Raw genomic sequence first — 20586 nt, 5'->3', positions numbered from 1 at the left:
AGTACTGGAAGCAGAAACTGAGGGAGCAAAGTGGTTAATACTTGAGCAGATCTAAACCTAGTAAGTAGTATCAGAACCTCCGTTTCAGCAGCAGTGTGTACTGTTGCTGATACTAATAGTACAAAGCAGTAATAGCACATAATACTTTGTCTTGTTGGAACCTATTGATTAGAAAAGTTTTGTACAATACCATGTAAGATTACCTTAAATTTAATAACTCTGTGACTTCTGGATAAGGAATGTGGAAAGCTTGGCTAAATAACCTAAACAAACTTTGCTTGTGTATTCACACACTGTCCATGATTATAGGAAAACCTTTTCTTTATCCAACCCTTTCATTTTTTAATTCGTTGTAATTATAGCAGGATGAGTAATCTTTTTGTTGGTTGTCAGAGCTCTTTCTTGTTAGTTCATTGAACAAGATGATCAAAAGAATTTTTATCTCTCAGGTAAGTAACTTGATAATGGTGAATTATCAAGTTTTCCATTAAACGTCTTGGTATAAATGTATAATGTTTTCAGGAAAACCTATTTTCTGGTAATGATATTGTGATCTTATCTGTAACCTTTTACAGACTATATGAACACTTTTCTATAATTAATGACATAGCATAATGTATAAACTGCTGATGTTTGTATGCTTTTACCTCTGTCGCATTCTTTGCAAATCATGTAACTTGCTCTTGAGGGCAGCTACTTAAATTGACTTTTTGACATTGGTAGTTATTTTCAGTTTGGGGCTTCCAAAAGAGTTTGATGAAACAGTTGTTCTGGTGTATTTTGTTGCTTTCTCCTGATGGACCGAATAGAAGGTCATTTTGTTACATCACTTGAAATGAATTTAAGTGTATTAGTTTTCTGCAAACTAGATTTATGGAAATGTATTTAGTAGGGAAACTAGAGTTCAGTGTTGATTTTTAAGAAAACTGTAGTGGCTGTTTTTGTATAGAAGTAATGGTGCTATGATAAGACCTACTAGAAAAAAAATTAACTACTAATTAAAAAAAAAAAAAATCTATCCAACATAGACCAGTACTTTTTTCAGTACAACTCATTTTTTTCTAAATGTAGGCAGCAGAATTGAGATAATTTTTGAAGCTAAACTGTTAGGTGTATTGATGTCATGAATTCTGTGTTTCTCTAAGAATTATCATGTAGAGAGTAAGGAGGATATTCTGTTACTCTGATAGTTTTTTTGGAGAGAGAGGAATACAGATTTCTCAAGGCTAATTTAATGCTTCAACAAAATGTTGGTATGATTTGAATTTTATACTGCAATACTGTGTAAAAATATCTGTTGAATGACTAATTTTTTCTTTGTAAAAAGTTTGCATGTTTATGGCAAGTTTGTAGCTCAAGTGTTTTATTACTAACATTTTTATGCTGTTTCACATGCTACCAATTTAATTTCAAGTACTGTTTGTGTGCTATTCAACATGTACTATTGTTGATTATTTCTAACTTTCCCAAACTTACAATAATTTGGGCAAAAATTACTCATGCTAACTAATAGTATTAGCATATGAGTTTTTTTTTTTTATAGTTCAGTATTCTGTTAATTGGTGTTCTGGATTTACTTTTTGTATGCATTAGTGAAGAGTTTGGTATAAATTACATTTCATTCTGTTTACCAAGGAAGGAGGCATCTAATTAATGTTATGAATACTAGCACAGCTTTGCCATTTAATAAATTTAGCTCTTGACTATAATCAACTCCAATAATAATAATGTTATTTCTTATGTTTTCAAATATTTTTTTTTAAGTCTTTGTAGAGTATTGATATCCATGTGCTTCATTGACAGATTGACAAGATTAGAAATTTTAGATTCCATATTTCATAGAAAACTGATAGCATTAATAGTGTTAATTCTGCATGAAATAATTGAGGGAAAAGATGCTTATTAGAATAATATGTATTTTAATAAAATAGTTACTCAATTTATGTGAGACAAGGAATGGAATACAGAAGGAAGAATGAATTGCAGAGCTATATCTCATTTAATGTCTCACATGGTCACTCTGGAGACCTATAGGTGAAATGAAAAATTGCATACTCAGTATATGTACAATAATTACTGCTTTTGATATTTATACCTTTTTGTAATGCTGTTAAATTAACAATTTCAGTGGTGATTCAAGTAAAAGAATACTGCCTTCTGTGAATTTCCCTCCCACCTAAGTTATACCCAGGTCTTTCACACTGAATCTGCCACGAGGCCAGATTTTGACATTGAAAGTATAGATAACGCGAAGTTTATCTCCAGAAAATGAGGATTGGGTAGAAATAGGCAAAGGAATCTGCAGAGCCACTTGAGGTGAAAAGGCTGGTAAATCATTGAAATGTACTCATGGTGGCTGTAAATTCCAGAAATTCAAGGTGGATTATCTCCCCTTTTATTCAAAGGACTTGGGAGAGCTACAGGCTTTTAGGAGTCTGTTCTGTTGAACAGAGAGAACAGAATGGGACAAGAGTGGCCATACCCCCCTGGCCTGGTGTATGAGACCTGGCATTCTGAGAGTAGTATGATGAGAAACAGTGTAACAGCCAGTAACATCCTCTCCTGCTGTATGGTTCTGCCAGTTTTCATTTTGGGCACTTGTCAGACATGTCTGAATCAGTGGAGTTCATGGTCTTAAAAAGCTACATCAGAAAAAATGGACAAGGTCCTGCTGTTTAGTATTACAGCTGGTAAGTTAAGAGTGAAATATGTGTCAAACAAGTGCAAGGCAGGGAGCAGGACTTGTGCAGCTAGGAGCAAGGGAAGGACAGAAAGAGTGATGGATGAAGCAGGGAGTTAGACCATCTGTTTCAGTCACAATGATGAGTTAAGTTGACTCAACTGTCCATGAAGCTATACATTTACGAAAAAAGTGCATAGGCCACGATTCTTTTACTCGTGATTCTGGATAGATATATAGAACAGAGTTAAATAGCCTTACAGTATGTTTTGTACATGCATCAAATTTGTGAGTGATACGAGAGTGGGTGGTGTAGTTAGTATATATTCAAGGCCAGGACTTCTCTTCAGGGGAACGTAGACAAGCTGGGAGGAATGGGAGAACAGGAACTTGATGGAATTCAGCGAGGTCAAATGCCAAGTCCTGCAACTAGAATTGCAAGGACTAAACCCCTGCAGTGGTATGTGCTGAGGACTTGGCTGGATGGGTAGCAACGCTGCTGAAAAGAGTCAGAGGGTCATGCTGGAGAATAGGCTACGCATGAGTCAGTAGTGCATCCTGCTAACGATGCCGTCTGCATTGGAGTGTCCCAGCAGAAGATTAGGTGCTACAGCAACAGAAGTGATTATTCGTTTTTACTTGGCACTTGTTAGACCTCATCTGAAATGCTGCAAGAAAGGTGTTGACAAACTTGATTGAGCCTAGCAGATGAGGGTCAGGGGCTGGAGCTCCTGACCTGTGGGTTTGTTCCGCTTGGAGAGGGAAGGGCTGAGGAGATACCCGAAAATGGCTTCCTGTAGCTATGAGGAGGTTACTGAGAAGGTGCAGCAAGGCTAAAATACTGAAGTAAATGGCAGGAGGATTAGAGGGAATGATAATTAAAATATGAGATTCCAACTGGAAAGAAAGGAAAAACTCTTGCTCCGGGGATTATTTAAGCACTGGTTCAGGTTGTCCAAAGAGACTGTGGGCTTTCTGTCCTTGGAGATATTCAAGATCAGATTTAGATAAGCAACCCAATCTGAATTCAGTATTGACCCATGTTTGGGCAGAAGGTTGGACTAGACCTCCTGAGGATCCCTTCTGTGATCACTTCAAAATTGGCATAGAACAGGTTTCAGTATTTAGGAGACTGTACACCAGTGTGCGTTTTGCAACTTTGGAATTAATCAACAGGGAGGAAACCCTGTCCAAATTCGAGAGGAGGGGGAAATGGGCATCAGTTATTTCTCCTAATGGAAGACTGACTACCAGACGGGTGGAGGAGGAGCACATGCGTTATTAATGTGTGAGAATCATTGAAAACTGTAAACAAATATGTTTTTAAATATTCATAAACACATGTTGTGCACTTGAGCTGTATTGCTAATTAAGGTAACTCTTCACAGGAAGCGTCATGGGAATTATGTAAAGAATTCCTAAACAATGCAGATAGGACCAAGATATCAGTATCTTTTGCAGAGGACTTAATGGTACTTTTGCTGCTCCTCTTATTCCCCTAGCTTTCTCTAGGCCCAAAGTGACCAAAGAGCTAATATGCCCAGAAAATTAGAGTATCTTCAGATGTCACTGGTTTTTAATGAAGTAAAGAATGCACTTACCTTTTCCTAGGCATGTTTTGTCAAGTCATATTAATTGAAGTCTTTTATTCTTTATTTGAAATGAACAGGCCATGAAATATGTGATTGAGTGACACTTCATAAAATGATTGAGAGCTTGTTTAATAACTGGTTAATGTAAATTATAGAAATGTTAATTCAGCATTGGATGAGAGCTTTCCTTTTTTTTTAGTCTTTCTCAGAATACGGCTTATTTTCTTACACTGCCTACTCTTTATTGAACATTTCAATATTCTACAAATTATTTTATTACAAGAAGCAGTAAGACATTTTTGGTTCTGGTTTTCAGTGTGTGGATTGAATGTCAGGGATATTTAAATGACAGTGTTGATATGCACAGATAAGAACATATTAAATGTAGAATTTTAAATTTATTTCATGTAAGTAGATGTAGTGCTAGACTCTTACTTGTTAAGAGTTTGGATTCTTTACTCTGTAATTACATCTGTTCTAGGTGTACGTAGAAATTACCATTCTGGGTCAGTAAGGTGGTGGTTCCTTTGTGAACTCTGGGTAGCATAGGATTTGAGAAGAGGTACACCAGTTCAATCTGTGGAATAAAATTACAGAATGTTATAGATTACAAAATTTTCAAAAGTAAGAGTGTGAATGATAATCTCGGCTGTTGTAGTGGAGAGTGATTCCTGAAAAGTTCAACTGCTTAATGTAGGGGAAGGAATTAAACTGGGGAGAGACAGACTTGCTGTGATTAGGTGGCTTGTATTCAGAAATGTAAACAGAACAGTGATAGTGGAACCTGGCTACGGACGTCAAGTTGGCAGATACTGTGTGACTTTTCAGCAGGCTAAATATTAGTATAGCTGTTGTCACTCAGGAACAGGCTTTCAAATCTTCATAGACAGCTGTCTGAAAACTTCAACTCTTAGTACTTGCTATCAAGCAAGCAAAAAGAATTAAAAGAATTACGAGTGAGTGATATGGGGAAAAATCATGCTATTACGTCATTCCATGGTGTGCACGCAGTTTGAATACTGGTTACAATTTGGGTCAGTCTGTCCTAGAGTAGAAAAGAATTGGAAAAGATACTGCATATGACAGTAATAGTAACTTTTGGATAAAGAGGGACTGAATTGATTAGCTTAGAAAATTTCTGAGGAAGGGAAATAATATAAATTTTAAAAACTGGTGCTGATAAAGAGTAGAGAAGTTACTGCTTCTTGCTAATCAAGAAAAAAAGATTTCATGAAGACTTCAGGTACTGAGCATAAACCCCATGTGCTTTCATGATGTACATTCCTGAATTACAAAGCTGCATTTGCTGTGGGTTGTTGTGAAGACCACAAGTAAATGACTTAAGGGGGGTTTGGACGAATTAGTGGAGGATAAATCCCCAAGTGGCCATTACAACACCTTATGCAAAAGCTTATATAAGCCACCATCTGCAGGAAGCTGGGAGTATATACCACAGAAGAATACATGTTGTTTTGTTTTTTTATCCCCTTCTACTCTTCCTACCTCTCTCCTCAGGCATATAATACTTACTGATGTGGAAGCTGGATATTGTACCAGGTAGACTTTGGTCTGCCATTGTGCTGAAGTTCCTGTGTTCTATGGAGGAACTAAGAGTTCTGAAATATGTTGGTGCCTAAGAATGGAAGTGTCCTATAAACTGAGTATGCATGTAGGTGCAGATCCACTATGTTGACTTTCTTTGAAATGCTTTGAACCCCATGTGAGGTTCCAGTTAATTGGGATGGAACCCCGATTACAATCAGCAGCACAAAAGAAAGCGCAAGAAGAGAATTTATTAGGCACTAGGAGGTACTTTGAGAAAGGAATAGTCTAGACCAAGATGAGCTCTGTCTTGAAGTAAATATAGGCTATCGTGACTTGAAATAAGGAGGATCTAATTCTTTAAACCTAAAGGTGTATTGAAGCTAGCAGGACAGAGGAGCAAATAAATCAGATGATTCTGATATATAATATTACAACAGCCATTGTGTCCAGTAAGGATATCTTGAAAATTACAGCTGGACCAGAAGGGAAGCAGGATAAGAGCATAGATAAGAATTCTGAAAAAAAATCAATGGGCTTGCAGATGAAGGAACTGAATTTTTAAAAAGCTGGCAAGAAAAAAAAAATGTTGTGTGCTTTCTCTCTATCTCAATATGGATATGCATTATAGATACACAAGAAGTTTAAAAGGTAAAGCTGGTGAACTAGAGCATCTTATACTTGGTGAAGGTCCTGATGTTAGAAGCATTGCAGAGACCTGATTGAATAATAAAAAAGCAACAGAGAGAATTGAAGCTTTACTTAAAAATTATACTTTCAGACTTCTAGCTGTGTGTAGGCACAAAAACAGATTAAACCCATCTCCTTGTGTGCCTTAGAGAAACAGTATAATGACAGTTGACCAACCATTTCATGAAGTGTTACTTTCTAGAATATACAAGCAAGAAAAATTATCTTTGCTTGAGAAATTTAAAAGACGAATTTAGCTTAATCCAGAATTACAGTACTTAGCTATTTTTGGAAGATGTCTAAATTCAGTAGGCATCTCCTTATTTAAACCTGAAAATTTTCTGAAGTACTGTATGTTGTCTTTCTGCGTTTCTCAGAGCTGTACCGGTCAGAGCAAAGAGGTGTCTACTACATGATCAAATAGTAAAAAAAGATTAAAAAAAGCCCAGATACTGCAATAGAGCATTGCTGTCTACAGAGCAGCCCAGTTCAAGTATTCAAGGTTTAAATACTCCTGCTAAACAGTGGCTGGATCAGACTTCTCAGAAAATGCTGTTGCAGCACATTCAATTCCTTTTGTGCCGAAAGAAATTGAATAGTAGTTGGATAAAACACAGAATACCCTGGGGCTGTAGGATCTCCAGCTGAGAATTCTCCCATATTAAACAAAGAGAACCGTGATCCTAGCTTGTTCTTATCTACCAGTGATTTTTTGTGTGTATTTATTTACAACATCTGGAAGACGAATGCAAAGTGTTTCTGTCTGTGATAGCATGTAGCACATTCAGGGCATTCTTTTGAAGACAGATTTGAAACCCCTTCCAGCTGTGGAAATCATTGCATCATTGAAACCACTTTTTCCCCTGTGCCACCAAATTATACCTCCTGGTGCATTTTGAGGATGTCAATGAATGAGGCTCAATTTTTTTGAAAAGACTGTTTAAGTATATATTTACGAGAGAAAACTCTTGGCTATGGATTTGGGAAGCTAAATGGTAGGTATAAAATTTTATTGAAGAAAAGCTTACTAAAAAAGCCTTGATGCAGCCAGTAAAGAGACATGTGATTGTTGAGGCATTAAGAAGGAAAAATTGAGTTAGAGTAGTTGATACCAAATTAATTAGTATAAATTTCCCAGCAGTATGAAGCAGTTCAGTGCTTGCTGTACTTTGAGCACTGTAACAGGATTCCTAGTATTTCTTGGTAACTTAAAAGGCCCAGTTGATGACTGTGGTGTGATGGAGGAGTTACATCTTGCTCTGATAATCTAAAATGCATTCAGTTACTGGGCCATGATGGTAAAAAGCCAAGAGATGTCATAAAGCTCTAAAATGTGTGAATTTTTAAATAGAACCATGTATTGTTACAGAGATCTAGCATGTAGATAATTTTGTGCCCATAAAGGTAACTTGGAGAATTATGGAACTATGAACTGCTTGTATTCCTTAATGGGTTCTAAATTAACAAAGAAAAACATCTTGTGTAATGGAGTGATTAGCACGATGGACGCTTTCATTCCGTGAGTAGCTGTGGGCAAAAAAGTTAGCAATGTGATAGGAAGCATAATCACTGGAGTGGAGTGAGCAAGTGTGTCTGTGGTGTGTGTGCGCATAAGGTGTATTTTTTAATGTTGATTACCTAGGATGGCTGCTGTAATTATGACGACTCCATAACAAAGTAAAATGAAGTAATAACAAGAAGCCTGGAGAACCTCTGCTTCCTAATAGCCTTCTCCCTCTCCCTTCTTCCCTTGCCCCTTAAAGACTTATAAATGATGTGATAATTTAACTTAGGAAAAAAGTGAGGGGAAATGGATGCAAAGATTATAAAATATAAATGGTAAAAGGGAAATTATGTTAGAAGATTAAGTCCTTGTCTCATACAGGAGTGTGTAACATCACGAAATTAAGAAATCTGGAATAAATTACAAATGCTTGATTTTTCTGCATAATATTTTATTAATGTGTTATTGCTTGCCACAGTAAGTTGTTAAGCCCAAATTGTGAAGACAGTTTTTAAAAATGTAAACTCTGTGGGTACCAAACCCTAAAATTGAGATTTTGATTATTTAAAAAAAAAAAAGATGCAAATAACAGCAGTCTCGGAGATCAGGAAGAGAATCATTTTGGGTAAATGATTCCCAAATTGGGGAATAATAACAAGAACCTGCAGTTAGGTTCTTGTTATCCTACAGTGTGGTCTCCTGTGACTCATTAAATGGAATAGTGGACTCAGTAGACAACTGGTATAACTGGTATTTTGTATTTTGGTAGTCCTGTATCACTATAATGGTTAATGTGCTACTGTTTAGGCACTTAAGATTTCTATTCCTACTTTTGGTTTCTGAATTGGTAATTATGACTTCCTCTGTTTTGCTCTATAGTATATACACTTGTCTTTGAACATTTTTTTTCTCCCTTTCTAAGGATTATGTACTGAAGGCCTGTACCGTGTTAGTGGGAATAAAACAGACCAAGACAACATTCAGAAACAGTTTGATCAAGGTAATGACAGATTTTATTATTTAAAGCCAAAACAGAACTTGACTTCTCCATGGATTTATCATAGTGCAATATAAAAGAGTTGCACTTCTGAACTAACTTCCATAGCCCTGAGTACTTAATGCTCTGGTACGTTGTATTGGTGTAGGCCAGGTTATTACCAATGAAGCTGTGTATAAACCAAAGATGGGTTAGAATCTTGTTACAGCTGGTTTTAAGTGCTGTTAAAATAATTTGTAGGTGGTATTCTAGGTTTAAAAGTGTTTAAATGCAGTCCTAGCTGCTCCTTGTGTTAATAGTTCATCAGTCCTAGGCATTAAGCCATTCACTTCCCTCCCTTATCCCCCCAAAAAATAGTACTACTTGATACTTATTTTATTAAAAGCTCTCTTGAATAATATGGATTAACAGTTAAATCTTGATAATAAATTTCGAACACAACATTCCTCATGCTAGAATAAACTGTAATATGATTGGTAGGTTATGCTGTTCATTTTGATGTGTTAAGAGAGGGTCAGCATTATTTTTTTCCTTCTGTTTTCTCATTTAATTTATGATCTCAGTTGGTATTTCAAAATGAAAACAGCTCTTAAAAGTTCTTGGATATTAATCATGAAGCTGAGCCTGTGAAAAATAGTAAAATTCCTCCTAGATGATAAGGAAAATAAATGTACTAGTTTTTTTATGCCTTACTATGCTGTTTCAGATAATCTTGAGTATAATACTAGATTTGTCCATGTGTGGTCACTGGTAGGTTTTATTGTCCTTTTTAAAAAGGTTTCATATAGTCACATGAACATAATTACATGAATCCTGCAAATTGATGTACCAGTTTTAAAAAAAAAAAAAATTGGGAAATACAGTTTGAAACTTATTATTGGGCAAAATTAATTAATTACAAGCCAGGTAATGGCAAACAGAAAAGCTTTTAAGTTTGCATGGAGAATTAGGCAACTTTTATTTTCTCGTCTTATACTGTCAGATTTTCTTATATTTGATTTCATGTGGGTCAAAGTGATGGCACCTTATTCATAGGTTCAACTTCTAGTGCATGTTTTAACAAATGTTTGGCAACACTTTCATTTTCAGTGTTTTGAATACATTCTCATTTTCATAAAATGCTGTGAGGAATGAGAACTGCAGGTTTTACTTAAACTGCTCTTTTAACTTTGTTTTACAGATCATAATATCAATCTAGAGTCTATGGGAGTAACAGTAAATGCAGTGGCTGGGGCTCTTAAAGCTTTTTTTGCAGATCTGCCAGATCCATTAATTCCTTACTCTTTGCATCAAGAGTTGTTAGAAACATCAAGTAAGTAATAAACAATCTTGTCTTGATCTAATTATGTTAAATTGATTGCCCTTATTGCAATTTTTACTTCATTGTATGTTGAAAGAAGTAGCTGTACTGAAATATTTTAAAAAATTTTAGACAAGTACTTTTAAAATATTCTTTAACAGAACTGTGTGATGAAATAAACATAATAAATTATTTTTTTCTAATAAGTTGTAGCTTGTTATTTCCCCTTTTCCTAGAAAAATTAATTGGAGAAATCTACTTTTTTTCCATTCTGTATTAGTGCTGCATATGATGAAAACTCTTGGAACTGTATTGCAGTTGTTAACAGGGGAAAAAAAAACAACTTTATGAATTCAAAGTTTCACATTCAAAGTAGGCTTTAGAAATCAGACACATCTATGGAATATTATGGTAATTCTCTTTCAGAGTTTTTTCACATTCTTTTTGAAATCCTTATAAGATGAAATGCTTAATTTTGTTTGCCTTACAAACATTTTGCAGACACTTCCAAGTGAAATTACTAAATTGTTCCCTTGTTTTTAAAGAGTATCTCTCTCATATTGGCAGCAAACTGTTTCAGAAAAAGACTGCTATGCATTTTTGCAGGATACAACTGTGACATACAGTATTCTTAATGCTTTCTTGTTCAAAACACAAAAATAGTAGCGTAAACCTAAGGCTTGGGCCTAGACTTGATTAATATATAGTCCATTAGAAATTTTGTATTTTTGAATGATATCTGTAGATACCTATTTGTGGTATTTCTGCTGTACTTTTCAGGAAAATCGCTTGTTTAATGTAATTAGTTAGGTTTTATATTTTCTTGAAAGTATATTAGTTAAATTTCAGTCAAAATATTCAGTAGCTTAGACTATAAGTGCAATCACTGTTTTAAAATGCCATTAATACTGCTTTAAATTTCTATTTGGGGTATATTGGAGCATATTTGATGTTATTTCTACAGTGCTAGGATACACCAAATTTCTTTATAGCAATGCAGTCACGTAATAGAGATGAGCTTGTATTCCATTTTGTTATGAATTACCATGGAATAGAAATATATTCTGCAGAATGTATGGTTCTATAACACTTCAGTGGTATTTTCTGCAAGTGTTTTAGCAGCAGCATTAGTTAGTTTTTTTAAAAAATACTATTTTATTCCATAGTCCTTTCTTACATGTTGCTTGCTTCCTCTTGGCCCTCTGAAAATCCCTGTTCTCCTTTAAAGAGTATATTTACAGTAGTTGTACCAGGCTTATTCATAATTTTTTTAAATTATTTGAATAACTGATGAGCTTAAGATGTTCTAAGTCCATGTGAATGTCTTCCTTCCCCCAAATCTTTATGTAACTTCAGGCCAAATAAATCTTACAGATTTTATTTAAGTCATAACATTTTGCAAGCAAAGGAAGATCTAACAAGCAAGGACCCTGTCACATTGTGAGTTACCATTCTACAAACCAACGAGCTAATCATGTGGTTCTTTGCTGTTAAACACAGATAAATGATTCTGTTTAAATACAGATAAATATTTTTGTGTTTAGATAGTTACCTCTATGATAAAGAAGTTATTCTATGCAATAGTATATGCAGATAGGAATTTTGTCAAATATCTTCTCACTTGTTATTTCTCTGTGGGTATCTTATCTGTACCTTTATACTAGGAAGAAGACTTAGCAACATTTTAGTATGTCTTTCTAGGTGTATCACAATGTGTCACTTATTTCTATAGAAATCCTGGATAAGACAGAACGGCTACATGAATTAAAAGAAATCGTGAAGAAATTCCACCCAGTGAACTATGATGTCTTCAAATATGTAATAACACATCTGAACAGGTTTAGTATTTTTCTACTAAAATTTTGTTTACGTTGTAACAACTGCAAAAAAGATTGTGTTAGTAGCAATGAATTGTCTACTAGAATTGACAATTTCATGCTGCATTGCTCTTCTGTTAGTATGAATGTGGAAAATTAAACTAGGAGTTGGAAGTTGATTAGAAAATGTTTGTATATTCTATTCTCAGATTTTATTGACGTACAAATATCTGGCATCATAGCTACTCTAAAGTTATATGATGATTGGTGTACATAACAAAAAAGCTTGAAGGAATAACTATGCACCACAGTTACAGATCTTTTATTTTTTCTTTTTCTTCTGTTTTTTTTTTCCCCTCTTTCTCTCTTTCCCTCAGGAAGTAGCTGTTAAAATTATGAACTAATACAGGTTTTTGAGGGACCGGAAAGTCATTTGGCCTAAACCCACTCCTCCCCCCACCCCTTAAAGCAGGGCTCGCTTCAGTCAGAATCTAAAATCTAGCACCCAAAAACTCTGCTGAATAAGTAAAATGTAGAACAAAGCTATAAGTAACAGTAAACTGGTTACAGTTGCTTCCTACATCTTGCCTCTTGCATGGAAATTTAATGGTTTTCTCGTAAAAAAAATTTACTACAATAATCTGATATTAGTAGACATGTACTACCTCATAATCTGACCCTTTATGCGCACAAGTGTACAATATTAGGTCATAAAAAAAAGGAAGAAAAAGACTGCCTTACTCATGTTTCTTTTTCAGCTGAAATGGGATTATTCTCTGAAATCCACTGAATCAGATTAACTACATTATTAAATAATGGAATAAACATTGCCAAAGATAAAATAACCTTTTACATTGAGGCTTGCTAGTATCAGAATAAACTTACCTTAAGTAAGAAAGGCTATCATTTTTTGGTCTCATTTGCTGTGTCAGGTAGTTTTGTTTCATTCAACTAGCAAACTGCTTGAGCATAAGCAATTGCATATATATAGAGGTAGGCATAAGTGGATACGGGATCTTAAAAGGAACTTGTAACTAAATTCTTTAGAGTCTATTTTTAAGAGATTAATTAAAATGGAAATGTTCATCAAATGAATTGTTCATTAAATGACATAAAACACTCTTTTACGTGACAGAAGAGTTCTCACCTCATCACAAACTGATCTTTTAAATGCTTAGTTTTTATATCATATTGTCATTAGAGTAAGGAATGTGGTATCGTATTGTTAATAGTGGTTCATGATGGATATTATTTTGGTGTGTCCATAAGCATAGGACTTGGTTTTTGAAACAAAAAATACAAGTATTATCCAGATTGGTTTGCTATTGAAATATGAGGGACCAGTAACCATGAGAATATTCTAAATGGCAACAGTGAGATGAATTTTTCTTCAGTGTGATCAGCACCTTTCAGAGCACACTAGCTGTCCAATTGTGGTTAACAAAAGTGAGTTTTAAAGATGGAGGTGAAGCAGGACAGTGTTGGATTGACATTGTCTTCTTTGATACTCAGTTGTGTTTTATGTTTGTTTTGATAATGACTCCCTTTATACATAAGGGCTAATATAGCATAATGTGCTTCTGAAGTCTGGTGAAAACATGGGTGGACATCTTTTAAAGTCTGATCACAGAGCAGGTTTACAGCCTGAAGTTCCTGAAGAGTTTGCAGTTGAGGGAAGTGGCAGCATCAAGAGAAACTGACTATTTTTCATTTTGAATGAACATAAAAGGTCAATAGACATTTGCTAGGCACTTACAAGAAGTTTCTGATGTAGTTTGGGAAAGTTTGGTAGGAGATGGCATACAGGTGGGTAGGTTTTTGTTTACCCTTGGGAAGGACAGAGGTAAAGTTTAAACACTGGAGAGAATAAAATTGATTGATTGGTATGTTTAATCTTGTTACAAGCTACAGCCAGGAAAGCGGTGCAATGCTCTTCCCCTTTTTTCACTCCTAGACAGAGATTCCCACTGCTTCATTTGTTGGACCTAATGATTATTCAGCTGCAGAATGTCCTAAAGGAAAATAGAAATAAAGGAAGCCCAATTTTCTGTAGAATATACTAGCTGATCTCAGAGACCCTGTGGCCACCCTGTGGTCTGATGCCAGAAAGTTGGTGGAGAGGGAGAAGAGGGGAAGAACAAAATTTCACCTGTTGTCCACAGCAGCAGCAGTCTACAACTAGATCAGATTAGATTTAGAGAAATAATATGAGAGAGCAAGCAGTGAACTCATGGCAGGGCAGGGGAAAAAGATGCATGAGAAGACCAAGCACAAAATCGAATCCTAGAGGTGCTTAAGGATGTCAGAGGGTATATGTTTTAGCCTATGCAACTGAAGAAGCCCCTTGAAAGATGTTAAATTCAGAACAAAAATGACAGGAAAAAAGCAGTCTGCAAAATAGATGATCTGGCTTTTATTTCAGTTTTCATTTACATAGCAGGTGCTATTTTTTCCCCAGTTTTATAACTTACCTTATTTGTTCTCTAATGAAACACCATTATAGAGTTTGAAATCCCTTTTGGTGTTTTTCATTGTACTCATTTTAGGCAAAAGATATAGGCAGTTCTGATTCAAAACTGACAGATTCATTGTCCTATCGCAATGTCTTACACTTAGATTTTATTTAATTCTTGGTAACAGTCTAACTCATTATTCTATCTCTAGAGTATAGTTTAGAAGGAATTTATATGCAGAAGAATTAAGTATAGGAAAAAAACCTCTTGTAATAAAAATTGTAAGCAAAATGTAAGCATACATTCATATTTTCTGGGGTTTTTTTTAATCCTTAAATTAAGTTAAAACGTAATTCTTTTAGGAAAGAGAATATGAATATTACTGTCACTCAGAAATAGTGTCCAAATATCCTTTGGACAAAACCTATTCAAAACAGATTGAGAGGCAATATTTGTGTACCCTCACAGTATTTGAAATAAGTAATGCGCATGCTAAAATGGAGATCTACCCTTTATAGTTACCACTATACATGCTTTGTAAGTGAGTGAAAATATTTTCTGATAGCGTTAATTCTGGTGTTTACTATGGTTTTCACAGCTTTAGAATCTATGGAGTACAGCCAGCTGTCAGAAATTCCTGCAGTCTGCTCTTGTTAATCATCAAAACTGTAACTGACAGTTGCTGAAGTTTTGTTTTCTGTCTGTTTCTGCAGGACAACTGTAGCTCAGTTACCTGTGTGCTATCTCCTGTAATACAGGAATTGCATGTTCCCAGCTGAATATCTTAGGTGTTTGTCAGATTTATTAACATGCGATTTTTCATGTGTCTCTCTCTAATTACTTCTAGATAAAATTGTGATGTTACTTTAAAATGCAGAGTATTTTTGGAAAACAAAATATCCTGGCTCTTTCTAGCCTATGCAAAGCAGTGCATAGTTTTTCAGAGGAGACATTTGATTGTAGATGACAAGTTTGGTAACAGGATTCTTCGTTGCTTTTTATGTGGTGTGGTTTTTTTTTCCCCCCCTTGTAGTAGTATTGTAATAATGAATTTAGGTCATGAGTGAAGAACCTGTTTCAGCCCCTGCTTAAAAGCAGGAGACTCCTAGGAGGAGAAACCCACTGGGAAACCTTTATATTACACATTGAAAAATAAAACAAAATTAATGTGTGTTGATACTACTGAAATTTCCACTGATTATGTTCTTTACAGCTTGGCCAAATTCTGTTGCTGGCCAGTATGAAAAACAACTGCAAAGGCGTGCTTTAATCAACACTTGATTTTTTTAGTTTTGTGTTTATTTTTAACATGTGATCTAATATGATGCCTTTTTCTTTGAGTGCCATAGATGTTAGTTAATACTTGACTATCCTGCAATAAGAAGCCATTTCTGTCATTTTTCTTCTAGACATTTGAGTGGACGAAGTTGTAGTTTTACAAAATTCTGTACGTGGTTGAGAAATTTAAAGTTTGCTTATTATTGTCACTTCAAAATGTTGGTGGATCTTTCTCGATTAAAAGCTTAATCAGATCTATATTTGCTAGCTATTCAAATTGAGTCATGGTTTCTAAATTTGCTTCTGCAAAATTGCTTAAGAAAACCAAAAGCAATTGTTTTAATAGAGAGCTGGAGGAAAGTAACAAAAATCTTGAGATTGTTTAATAATAATGCTTTTACAGTTGGAGAGCTATGAAAATGTTTTTAGCTGGTTGCATACCAGTCTTAATTCATTCTGTGCATGTCATTCTTATTTCAGGGTTAGTCTGCAATATAAAACCAACTTTATGACGGCTGATAACTTATCCATTTGTTTCTGGCCTACTTTGATGAGACCTGATTTTGAAAACAGAGAGTTTCTTTCTACCACCAAAATCCACCAGTCGGTTATAGAGACCTTCATTCAACAGTGTCAATTTTTCTTTTACAACGGGGAGATCGTAGAAGCACCTAACCCAGTGGCATGTCAGCCACCGCCTTCCAATGCAGTGCAGATGGTGGAACCAATGGTACCTCTTCAGTTACCACCACCACTGCAGCCTCAGCTGATACAGTCACAATTACCAGCAGACCCTCTTGGTATTATATAAATAGAAGATGATTGCAGGCAGCCTGGCACTGGACAGTAAAGACAAGCTATAGACATGCATGTTTCAGGATACAGTAATGTACTTCATATTTATGAAAAATAATTCCCATCCGGCTGATTGGACATCTTTTTGTTATATCCCGTACTGTGTTTCTCATTTGTACACACTGCAGATAAAAACTATGTGATAAGCATGACTGGAGAGGTTTAATTTTTAAAAGCAAAAATAGCTATAAAGTACAAAGCTGCTGCTGCATGATACCTTATTGCAATCACTATATCATTCCTGTGACAGTTTGTCACAATATATTGTGAATAAAATTTTTCTATAGAAATTTAATGATTTAAAAAAATACATTTATGAAACATTCAATGCTTACAGCCTGCTTTATGGCTGGTTTTGTTATTTAACACGCTATTTTTGGCAATTTTATTCACATTCAAGCATTCTGTGTAAACAACTAAAGCCCAGCTATAGTTTATTTTGTAATCTCCTGGCTACTTATGTGATGGTATGCTTAGGATGGTTTGTGGAAGGATGCAGAATGCACTGTTGAGAATTTTACAATCCCTCACCATCCATCTTTACTTGTAAGTAAACCTGTGGACAGTTTGTTAAGGGTGGGTGAACTTGCTTATTATTTCTTACAGCACAATACCAAGGACATGCTTGTTGTAAAAGTGAGTTTCAAATATTGTACAAAAATTTTGATGTTGCCTACTTATTTCTTTATGTTCCATTACTGAACTAAACATTTTGTAAAACTGTTAATTCTGTAAACAGCTGCATGTTTAAAAGATCATTGATGGTCTTGTAAACTTAATCTAATATATTTTAGATATTTTAATTTTTCCCACTTGGGAATACATGTAGTGTTTAGAAAATAGTTCATGACATTTTCATATAAGGTTATATAACTTTTCATACATAAACATGAATTTTGTTGTAGTAAAATTCTCTAAACCAAACAATGTTTTAATCTAGGACTTCAATTAATCTATTCTTTAAATCTATTTTTATGTGACCCTTTAAAGATATACAAAAATGCATTGCTAATACATAGCAATAAATACTTTGGGTACTGACAATTAACCTCTTTGGAGTGTGTATATATAAAATCACATAAACTTGTATTCATATTTTTTCCTGTGGTATGTTGTACTAAAAATTCAGATGACTGATTTTTATTTTTTCCACTTTTTTTAAATTATCTCTTTTTTCATTTATTTTCCTTTTACATTGGTACCAATTTTGCTGTAAAAGAATGCTGCTTAATTTAAACAAATCTTTTGGTTAAATATTTTGTTAGTGGTAAAAAATTTAGAAGGTTACAAATTGTAGCAAAGGGGAGACCATAGATAAACACTACCTGTGAGACTTTTCATAGCAGCTTTTTTTCTTTCATGCTCAAAATATACCTTTTCAGGTCTGCTAAGAAGAAAACAGTTTTGGCTCATTCAGCTGCTAGAATGTTTTGTGTAGTTTAAAAAAAAAAAAAAAAAAGCTTTATGATGGTCACTGTTGTAATCTTCACTTATAACAAGATTTAAGATCGTCTTGTATGTATTATAGTAAATAGATGATTTTGAGAATTAAGGCTTTTAAGAGTTTGATTTGCTTCATTTTCCCAAAATAAAAATTGCCTTTCCCACTTATGTCCTAGGTATTGTACTTCTAATTATGACTTGGATTATCATTCTGGATGACTATGATACCATAAACCCGGCTGCTGTTTGAAGTACATGTATATTATAAATTATCTTGATATTGTGTTATATTCTTGCAAGTAATTATCTTTTATAAGAAAACATGAACAAAAAAGAAAACTCAACCCTATTCCTATTGCAAAGCACACAGGAATTAATAGTACAATAAAGTCTGTCCTGTAAATTGTAGTATTCTTAACTTGTTCTACTTTACCTGTTGTCTATATAGCTTTTTATTTATAGCTGTCAGTCTAATCTTGGCATGTTTAGCAAAGAAAATGAAACTTCAAGAGTTTTATAAACTATTTCTAGGTTGCTAAAGAATTTATTTTTCTACTGTATATGGTATAGACAAAGCATCACCTGTACAGGAAACAAGACTATTTCTAATAGAAGTAAGCTTAAAAATAAATGCCAGTCATATCCATATTTAAAAGTTCTATCTATAAAGTATCTCCAGTCTTTGTAATGTGAATTACATTTTAAACTTTCTACAAATTCAGAGTTGTTTGCCATAATATTTAACTAATCTTTGAATACTAATTTTTAGAATACTTTACATTCCATTTCATGATGAGCTTTCATGTTGAACTTGTGATCAGAAATTTTTGCAGTGTCATTTATTTCTTGTGTATGATATTATGGCTAAATCACTTCATGATTTTTTTCAAGAAACACTTACATTTGGCCAAATATGAAAGTGTTACTACATTTGCTGGATAAAATGCAAAAGAGAAATGATAAGAACGCATGGCATGTGGCGCTTGATTGTCACATGGAGGAGTCCCTGCATATACTGCTTGCATTCTAGAAGTGTTATATGCAGGAATGTGGATGTGTGTGTGTCTAATATATACACTTTGATACTTTTTATGTGTTTGTGTGTTTATGTACACAAGCACATGTGCACAAACTTGCATGCACATACACCCAGATAGTAAAGTTTTTAAAAGACACTAGGAAATTATACCCTCGTTATTAAAGATTTATAATAGAGGCTTCTCTATTATTATTTTTATTAGTGCTATAAAATGAGGAAGCATGTCATTATATACAAATTCCTCATACTTTGGCTCATGTAGTCCCTTCTAATTTTAATGAAAATCCAAACAATAATAACTATATTTTTAATGTGAACATTTTTACAGTAATATCTATCTTGATACAAATGTATATTATTTTTGGTTGAGCATCTCAGTGACACTTGGAGTAGTTTTGTCTTTTTTTTTAATGTAATATTGGTATAGACAATATAATATACTGCAGTGTATTGTCTTTCAATCTTTTAGCAATTTTTGAAATCCCAGACCTGAGTTACAAAAGTGCCATTTTAAGCAATGCTTGACAGGTTATTTCAAAATTCCTTACCCTCCATAATCTTGTGGAATTTTAACATATATAGTGTAAATAGATTGCAGATGTGGACTTCAGTGAAAAGAAACTTTTTTGTTGTTGTATGTTTTCTCCATTATCTGAATCCTGGTTGCTAGGAAATTTTAGATATGTTCAATTTTAGTTGCTGGAGTTTAGCTTCCAATATTTATGATAAATGTAGAAAAACTATCAATTGGAGATAAAAAAATTGGCCTTAGCTTACCTGTTTTTTTCAGTAATTGTGATTCTGTTTGTCAACTGAAAAAAATACATATAAAAAAATTAAAGTAAAAATTTTGTTCTTTGTTTATAATGTAATCTTTTGTTGCTACATCAGCAGAATACTGCAGTGAATTAAATATCAGTGAAGCTTATTCTGTATAAAAGATGCAATGAATAAAATACTAAGATGCTTACTGTGTATAATGTTCGGTTTAGTTGCCTAGTAAACTTTTCAAGGCAAAAGCACCCTATCTTTCACATACACAGATGAAATTTAGGAGTAAATCTTACTAAACTCGGTGCACCAAGTGTTGAAGAGATTCTTGGGGGGGGTGTGGTGTGGTGTTATCTCTTTTGCATCTGATACATCTTTTAAACCGCTGAATTTTGGAAGTGATTGTCGCAGTGGTGAAAATTCTTCTGTAGGTCATGCGCCCTTACCGAGATGGATGTGTGCATAGGCGAGGGAACAGACCCCCAAAGTGACAGAACGTAAGGTGTTCTGTTTAACTGTGCAGTGCATGTGAAATTCTGTGGCTCATGTGACCTCTTCCATTTTTCACCCGATTGAGCTGCTCAGCAAGAAAGGCTGTGATGATGGAAATGACGTTTTCAGGTTT

General features: G+C 34.3%; 1 protein-coding gene across 2 annotated transcripts in view; it reads left to right on the top strand.

Moving 5' to 3' along the window:
* ARHGAP5 (Rho GTPase activating protein 5) overlaps window positions 1-16664 on the top strand; it is a gene marked incomplete at its 3' end in the record, with an annotated part of 35907 nt that extends 19243 nt beyond the window's left edge. For both annotated transcript variants that reach the window (XM_082000809.1, XM_082000808.1), the window contains exons 3-6: window positions 8931-9008; window positions 10186-10317; window positions 12038-12143; window positions 16334-16664. In XM_082000809.1, the coding sequence (XP_081856935.1) occupies window positions 8931-9008; window positions 10186-10317; window positions 12038-12143; window positions 16334-16664 (647 nt within the window). The remainder of the gene's footprint in view (window positions 1-8930; window positions 9009-10185; window positions 10318-12037; window positions 12144-16333) is intronic.
* Window positions 16665-20586: the final 3922 nt, after the last annotated feature.

The sequence above is a fragment of the Phaethon aethereus genome, assembly GCF_964289735.1.
Source record: "Phaethon aethereus genome assembly, chromosome: 5".
Taxonomy (NCBI): Eukaryota; Metazoa; Chordata; class Aves; order Phaethontiformes; family Phaethontidae; genus Phaethon; species Phaethon aethereus.
This window is presented reverse-complemented; position numbering and strand designations above follow the sequence as displayed.